Below are 9,104 nucleotides of genomic sequence, written 5' to 3'. Positions count from 1 at the left end.
TCTTGACTAAGTTAAAAACAAAAGTAATAGCTTGAAAAAAATCAGTGCCTAGTTCTAAACAAATGAAACAATGCATGACGAATGCTTCTGACATTCAATATAGGACATATAAAGAGCCTCCTAACCAGTCTAAACTTGGTTGAAGATTACTTCAGTGAATATAAACAAAGATGTTCACTTTTTGAAACAATATTGTAAGTGACTTGTACTGTACTTGTACATTGTACATGAATATATAAGATATATTTGGGTTGAATGGACAGCCACTACATGTTTTGTAAGATAATAAATGCATACAATGGACTCTGACAGTCAAAATGTGGAGCTGAAGCATAAATATTCCTGAAATGTCTTTTCTTATGATGACTACAAGGGTAATAAGATTACAAGGGTAATGGGTAATAGAAGAAATGAGGACTGTTAATTTTTGGATATCTATGGTGGCCCAGCCAGGGAAAGTGTAGATACTGTATGGTACACCTCAACATCAGAACAAACCCGGCATCTTGACCTTTACCTTGCATACACAATTTCTCACACAAGAAAACATTTTGTCTGGTGCATGAAGTTGTGTAGCATGGTCAGGTGAAAGTTGCTTGAAAGTTAATTTATATCAGGCGCTACTTCTGAACATGTATTAAATGGGCTCATGAATATTTCTAACCTATCTGCTGTGTTTGGAAGCGACGCTATCAAAAAAGAAGAAGAAAAAAAAGTGTGAGAGTTCATGTTGTTCGTGCGTCACTGTGGTTTACCCACAGACCTTAAAAGCTTCTGCAAAACAGACGTTTTTCAGATGCCGCCAAAAACAACGTGAAAGTGAACTTGGTGATCCAGAGGATACTGTGACAGACTGCTTCTGTTTGACCGTCCAGTTCTTTCTTCAAGAAACTAGAGTAAGTAACTCAAAAATATTTGAGAGGACATATAAATAAAAAGCTTGCAAACTGGTAACTTCAGAAGCTTAACAAACTTAAGCTGATCATTTTTTATTATTTTTTAAAATGTTATAAAACATGAACCGTTGTTAATATGAATTATTTTTTGGTTTAGGATAAGGGAAGATCAACAATGAATGTGACTCCGTTTGTGACCGCATTCACTGGATTAACTACAAAATTTGTAAGTGATATCCAAATCCATAATTTGCATTTACACCAAGTATTTGCTGTATGCCTGTGAAATATTGAAAATGTTGGTAATGAGTGTCTGTGTTCATGTCTAGGTGCATAAAGTTTTGTACTTTGTAAAGATTAATAAACTAATGCTTGGTTTTATTCCACAGGGTTTAGATGATTATGGAGAGGATTCTTCCACCCCTACAGGTGATTATGAAGATGCATCGATATGTGACAGGGCAGAAGTGAGGCGCTTTCGAAGGTACTATGAGCCTGCTCTCTATTGGATCATCGTGATTCTGGGAGCCATTGGCAACTCCATGGTGGTCTGGATATACACACACTTCAAGAACCGTCTGAAGACTATGACGGATGTCTATCTGCTGAACCTGGCCCTGGCTGATCTCTTCTTTCTCTGCACTCTGCCGCTCTGGGCAGCCGATTCCATCAATGGCTGGACCTTTGGCTCCGCCCTCTGCAAAATCATGTCCGCCATTTACAAAATCAACTTCTTCAGCAGCGTTTTTCTTCTCACCTGCATCAGTGTTGACCGCTACATCGTAATCGTCCAGACTACTAAGGCGCAAAACTCCAAGAAGAGTCGACTGCTGTACAGCAAGCTCATCTGTGTTTTAGTCTGGATCCTGGCGGTGATAATGGCAATCCCGGAGTTCCTTTTCGCCCGCTCCAAAGAAGATATGGAGGGCAATCATTTTTGTACCATGGTCTACTTGAACAATGAAAACAACCATATCAAAATTCTAGTGCTGGCTCTTCAGATCTGTATGGGCTTCTGCATTCCCCTCATAGTCATGATGTTCTGCTACACCGTTATCATCCGCACCCTGCTCAAAACCAGGAACTTCCAGAAGCACAAAGCCCTGCGCGTGATTTTGGCAGTTGTGGCCGTGTTTATCTTCTCTCAGCTCCCTTACAACAGCATGTTAGTCTTAGAAGCCACTCAGGCAGCCAATACCACCATCACAAAATGCGAAGAACTCCAGCGATTTGATATCACCACCCAAATCATGAAGAGTCTCGCCTACATGCACAGTTGCTTAAACCCGTTCCTTTACGCTTTCGTCGGGGTGCGTTTCCGAAAGGACATCTTCCGTTTACTCCAGATCTATGGTTGCATCCCGTCCCACAAGTCCAAACTGCTGCAGGGAGGACCACAGCGTTCCTCTGTCATGTCAGACACGGAGACCACCAATGCTCTTTCGTTGTGAGCCATATCAGGACACTGTCAGTGAGGTTTGCTTAGCATGAACTTTTGTTTCTCTGCAGGTGCGCGGCATCTGAAACAGATGTTCTTGGTCGGCCATGGTTGCGAGAGAACATTTTGCACGCTTGAAACGTGTTGTTTGGCATTGTGATGCCACGACTGCAGTCCTAAATGTTAAACTGTGTTCTCTTTGTTTGAGTGGGCTGTCAAATCCAGATCAAGTAATTGTGGACCGTGTGAATGGTGTCGCCACAGGGAGAGTGCACGGTTACTTATCCATTTAACTGTAATGGTAGTTTCCATCTCTTGTTCAGCATTAATGTTTTTCAGTGTATCTATATGTTGTATACCAAGATTTATCATGTATAAGCACTGAATTTGACAAATATTTTTTTATGAATGCTATTTTGTGATGACTTATTTTGCCTTTTTATGGCTGCAAAAGTAAAACTGTGAATGTTTTTTGTCTTATTCGAGCCAGTTTTGTAAATAAACTGTTTTCTTTGTGTTTTTGGCGTAAAAAAAAACTGTGTTCATAGATGTTTGCTGCTCATTCTGTATAACTTGTATAACAAATAATAATTAAACACAAAATATTAATAAAACCTGATCAACAGACTGCACTTATTTTTTATCACAATTGAATAACAATAATTTCACAATAATCTCAATTCTAGTCACATTCCACTATTTCAATACAGACACAAATGGATTAAAACACAGGCAAAGAGGAATAATTGTGTTTTCTTTGTCATTTACAGAGATATTTTGACATGGCAAGCAACTAAGCACATGCCTGTTTATCCATACAGGGTGACAGGAAGCCTTTTATTTTGTAATATTTGTTATTGAAATCTGGCAAACTGCCAGTACTTAGAATACATGCATTGTGGCGAGAGCCGTTGTGACTATGACGTACGTTATCTGTCTGGTTTACGCACTGTGGGTCTTGTGGGGAGACACAAGTACACTCAAAACAAAACAAACACGTGCACGTACACATTCACATATTCATGTTGGGTTTTCATGTTTTATAGGGATTTTCCATTGACGTAATCACAATTTTACTGTACAAACTGTATAAACCTATCCCCAACCCTAAACCCCAACCCTAAACCTATACCCCTAAACATATATTTTTTACATAAAAAACATCATTTAGTCCTTTTGTGACTTTACGGAGACCAAAATGTCCTCACAAAGTAAAAGATAAGTGGCATTACTATATCTTGGTGGGGTCATTTGGGTAGGGTAACACAAATCAACACTAAAACAGTACCGTGCATTCAAAACACCTACATGATGGCACACAATGATTAAACATTTAAATAATTTAATAATCTCTTATTGACTTAAAACAATGAGAGAATAAAATGTTCAGTTTCTCATTTTTCGAAGAAGTTCTGAGGTGCAGACATGGTCAAATAACCACATAGTAAACAACACCTTAAATCTGTCTGCTAGCTCTTCTCACTACAGGAAGTGGCAGACAAGCCAACATGTTCTTTATAACGTGTGCTGTTTGAAACTACGTGTGACTGGGGCCAGCTTTTACAATCACCAATAAAATATTCATAATGTATTATTTATTCAGTAATTCGGTAAAAACCATATGGAAATTGTAAATATTTTGTTTTTGTCTCTCTTGCGCCTCCTAGTGTTTAATGCAGTATTTCATAACTTACGCCAGACTTTAAAGTTGAGAACATTTACTTTGTAACCTAAGATGCAAGGACTGTTCCACACACAACAAAACTTCAGGAATAAATACATTCTGCCTGATAACAAGCTCACGATAGTACAGCATCTGGAAACTGTACATTGTAAGAAACAATAGGTTAAACCTGTAAATAACACATCTGTACACTCTTTAAAAAAAATTATATGTTGTTTTTTGTCTATATTTTTTCACTTTTTGTATATAGTGCATTATTTAATTTATCATTTTTTCTATCTTAATGTATATTTGCACCATGTTTGCACCATGTGTACACTTCTTCTGCACTAAACTCCTGTCGCCAAGTCAAATTCCTTGTGTGTGTAAACATACTTGGCAATGAAGCTCCTTCTGATTCTGATAGTAGATTGGTGGGTTCTCTTTAATCATCTTGTGTTTGAGATCCACCTATGGGAAAGGCATCCGTACCTGACCTCTGCAGAAGCATCCAATTACACCAAGTCTGGCTAGACAGACAGAAGCGTGCAGCCAATGCCAGGTAAGGCCCCACCCCCTTACCTGAGAGCATATAAGGTCTGCCTGCGCAGCTGCTCTCTAGTTGTCATTCGCTTCTCGTGATCTCTGCATGGACACAGTTCGGTTGGATATTCACTGCACACCGCGTGTCTTCAGAAGGACATATCGTCAGATCAGCCTCCGCCAGATGTGACAGTCGTCTTTTCAGCCAGGTTAGCTGTGTTTTTACATCCGGAGCCGCCCACGCTCGTGCATTTTTCTCACTCGCTCCCATTTCCATGGCTGCCCGCCACAGATTTGTCAGAGTTTCTCTCTAATATGTCGCTCTCTAAATCTGCCGCTACTCCCGGGAACAGCTCATCACGGGCCTGTCCGGCCTCGTGTGGGGCTTTTATTGCCGCTAAGGACTCTCACGAGTTCTGTGTGGTCTGCTTGGGCCTCAACCATGCGGAAGAGGCTTTAGAGAACCCAAAGCATTGCAGCCGTTGCCTTGTGCTGCCTAAAAAGCTCTTGCGACGTCGGCTTAAAGTTGCCGCGACCCAGTGTGTCGAACTCAGCCTTTCTGACTCGGATGGGGGACACGGTGACGGCTACTTTGGCTTAACCTCTCTGGACTTCCTGACAGTGAGAAGCGCGCTTCGTGGGTGCTCCGGTTGAGCCTGGTCAGGCTCTCTTCAGTCCCGCCGTGGCTTTGATGCAGCAACGGTGCGATGACAAAAAGAAGGAAGACGAGGCCTTCAAGTTGTGCCTTCCCAGAAAAGCAGCTCCGCGCCAGTTACCCACTGCACGTTTGCCGAACCCCCGGTCATTCGGCGAAGCGCGCATCATGGCAAGGAGAGGCCCCGCTACAAACCCCCTCCACGGCAGAGTAACCCACCTTATGCTAAACCCTGTGCTAGAACGTCTTCCGCCGCGGCCAGGAAACCCCCCACCGACTCGAAACGCAAGCGGCCAGCCTTATGTTCGACCGTTAGGGGCAAAGAGTACTCGTTCTTGAGCCACAAGCTCTTCGGACTCCCTTTCGGCCCCAGAGCCCCTGTCCAAAAGACGGAGGTTTTCTCACTCCCCTCCACAGGCAGTGGACATTGTTTGTTCTCCCCCCAAGTTCAGGGGTTCGGTTGTGAGAAAATGTGCGAAAGCAGTGTCACCACACAGCACATACATTGTTCCCCTCACCCAACCAATAAAGACTTCGGCCCCTGTGTTCCCCAACACAAGAAACACACAAAACACAATAAAACAAATGGAACGTATGAATTCGTTTCGGAGAGAGTTAATCTCTCTGCACAGAGAAAATCCCCGCTCTGAACCCACGCATGTTGCCCCTAGTCTGTCCGCTAAATGGCGCCATTGCATCACGAATGGGTCAACCGGGCGCACTCGAGCGTTTCAGCGCTTCCCAGGCTGTGGTGGGGACACTCGCAAGTTACGAGTCAGTCTGGCAGACTGTTGCGGCTCCCGAGTGGGTAATGCGAACAATTATGCAGGGTTACAGACTGCAGTTTGTAATAAAACTCCCGCTTTTGATCGGTGTTCACTCTTCTCACAGAGAGGAGAGTTCTGTGTACATTCTGAAAGAGGAAATCTCTTCTCTCTTAATGAAGGGAGCAATTCAGGTGGTGCCCCCCGACCTGATAAATCAAGGGTTTTTATTCTCGTTATTTCCTGGTCCCAAAGAAGGACGGTATTCTCCGTCCCATCCTGGACCTCCGAGTGTTGAACAAACATTTGAGGAAATACAATTTTCAGAATGTTAACTCATGGCACTCTGGCCTGCGCCATAAAACAGAATGACTGGTTCACATTGGTCGATCTAAAACATGCTTTTTTCCACATAAGCAGTTATCCACCACACAGGAAGTTTCTTCGTTTGCCTATCTAGGCATATGTTACGAATTCAGGATCCTTCCTTTCGGGCACTCATTCAGTCCTCAGACTTTTTATCTGTGTGCGGAGGCGGGCTTGCCCCCCCGTAGAATGTTAAGTCTGCTGATTTTGACATACATAGACGTTTGGCTCATCGTAGCCGAGTGCTGCAGGACACCTGCCTTGTGCTTACACACATCACATCCCTCGGGTTCAGGGTGAATGTGAACAAGAGCAATTTCACACCAGGACAGAGTGTGATTTTCCAGGGCTCAGAGCTGAACTCGGTCTCCATGCGAGCGCGTCTCTCCCAGGGGCGTGTTCTCTTTCTAATGAGCTGTGTGTCGCAGTTCAGAGAGGGGACGAGAGTGCAGTATCGCACATGCTTCAGATTGCAGGGTCTCATGGCTTCAGCTATCCAGGTTTTGCCTCTGGGACTCCTGAGAATGAGAGCATTCATGAAATAGGTTCTCTCACTACATTTCAGCCCGTTATGCGATCTCTGCCGCTCTATAACAGTGACGCGCGCCTGCACGGCAGTTCTTCGCCACTGGAGGGACGCGGACTTTTACGCACATGGAACCCGTTTGAGAACGGTGATGATGCGGAAAGTCTTGATGACAGATGCATCCTTAACAGGCTGGGGTGCAACCCAGGAGGGCAGAGTGGTGAACGGTTTGTGACCAAGCAGACTACAAACTAAAAAAAAATTATTTAGAGCTCCTGACCATATGGAAAGCTCTGAATTATTTCTGCCTCGCCTACATGGACATCTTGTGCTTGTACGCTGCGACAATACTACTGTGGTGGCATATATCAATCGCCAAGGCGGTTTGCGTTCATCGAAACTTCACGCTCTAGCTCACAATCTTTTGGTGTGGAGCGGGCGGTTTTTCCTGTCGTTACGCGCGACTCATGTTCCAGGCATTCTGAACAGAGGCGCAGACCTTCTATTGAGAGGGAACCCACTCTACGGAGATTGGCGCCTACACCCTTAGATAGTGGGCATGATATGGAGGAGATTCGGACAGGCTGCTGTAGATCTATTTGCCTCGCACGAAAACACCCATTGTCCTACGTTCTTCTCGCTTGGACTTGGACGCGCCCCTTGGGGTGGATGCACTGGCCCACCCATGGCCCAAGGTGCTGCTGTACGCTTTTCCTCCTCTGTGCCTGATAAATCCCACGCTGGCCAGAGTGAGAGAGAAGGGCCTGTATCTCCTTCTAAAAGCTCCCAGATGGCCTAAAGCACCGTGGCTTGCAGAGATAATCCCTCTGTTATATGCCTAGCCGTGGCGCCTCCCCCTCCGTACAGACTTATTGTCCCAGGCGAACGGGGAAATTGATCACCCACACCCATACAGGTTGGCTCCCTAGGCCTGGCCCGTGAGAGAACAAAATTAAACGCACTTGGGCTTCACCCGCGTGTGGTTGCTACTATACAAAATGCCAGCGCTGTTTCTACGTGGTCCTTATATGGTTATAAGTGGCAAGTGTTTGAAGGGTGGTATGATGGGCGTGGTCTCACATCATATCAGTGCACAGTTCATGATATTTTGTGTTTCTTACCAGGACCTTATGGATAAAGGCACTGTCCTTCAAGACGGTTTTGCACCCCCTCACAAGGGGAGTCCCATATCTAAGCAGCGCCTCTCACATTGGCTTGCGGACACAATAGCATTGGCATATGAATCAAAGGGATTGCAGCCCCCACGAAACATCAGAGCTCATTCCATGAGGGGCTTAGCTGCCTCTTNATGTTATTATCCCCCATTTTCTGTAAAATAGTCTTTATTTTATATATGCACAATTTAGAATCTTTTAGACTGTAAATCGTATTATATTGTATTGTCATTGTGTTGAATGTCTGTACTAGAAGCTTCCAACACCAAAGACAATTCCTTGTGTGTGCAAGCACACTTGGCAATAAAGCTCTTCTGATTCTGATTCTGATTCTGATTCTCTTGGGCTTTGTTCAGGGGAGAATCACTGCAGAATATCTGCTCTGCTACCAGCTGGGCTTCTCCCCATATGTTTGTGCGTTACTACCGATTGGATGTCACCAAAACCTCGGTAGCACATTCTGTTTTAGGAGTGGGGTCTTCATAGCCCCTCCTTGTTACATTCCCTTACGTTCTGTTTATGAATTGTAATAAGGAACAAGGGTTAGATGGGCCGGCCGGCCATTCACATTCATGTTACCAAGCATGCATTCACATTCCTGCCTGGGTGTTATATATGTGTTGCTTGGTTAATTACATGTGTGTGCCTCATACATGTTTCCTGTCCTGCATGCGCATTGCAGCTATGTGTGTGCATCAGGGTTGCCAGGTGCATGATTATGGGACGTGTCAAACACCACTCCCTGGGGATGACCGTCCTTTTTCTGGCTTACAGAACCTCACTGTGAGTGTATTGGGCAATCAGGGAGCTGTCCATGTCTCTCCCATAGGTGGATCTCGAACACGAGATGATGAAAGAGAACAATAGGTTACTTTCGTAACCCCGGTTCTCTGAAACATCGAGTGGAGAGATCCACCAGCTTAGCCCCGCTTGCTGCACGAGAAGCGAATATACTTACTGGGGAGTAGGGGTGGGCGGATCGATCCTGAAGTATCGATACTATCGATACAGAGGCTGTATCGAAAAGGATCGATCCTAACATAAAATTATCAATACTAATGTGTTTTTACTACTTATT

At 44.3% G+C, this 9,104-nt stretch overlaps 1 protein-coding gene across 1 annotated transcript; it reads left to right on the top strand.

Annotated features, from left to right (window-relative positions):
* The first annotated feature begins 674 nt into the window (after window positions 1-674).
* ccr9a (chemokine (C-C motif) receptor 9a) lies at window positions 675-2,953 on the top strand. Its single transcript, XM_057334504.1, has 3 exons — window positions 675-896; window positions 1,054-1,122; window positions 1,286-2,953. Exons 2-3 carry the CDS (start codon window positions 1,072-1,074, stop codon window positions 2,345-2,347), a joined length of 1,113 nt encoding a protein of 370 aa, XP_057190487.1. The 5' UTR covers window positions 675-896; window positions 1,054-1,071; the 3' UTR covers window positions 2,348-2,953.
* The last annotated feature ends 6,151 nt before the right edge of the window (window positions 2,954-9,104 follow it).

The sequence above is a fragment of the Triplophysa rosa genome, linkage group LG5, assembly GCF_024868665.1.
Source record: "Triplophysa rosa linkage group LG5, Trosa_1v2, whole genome shotgun sequence".
In the NCBI taxonomy this organism is placed as follows: Eukaryota; Metazoa; Chordata; class Actinopteri; order Cypriniformes; family Nemacheilidae; genus Triplophysa; species Triplophysa rosa.
Note: the sequence above shows the minus strand (reverse complement) of the source record. Positions and strands in the feature narration are given on the sequence as shown.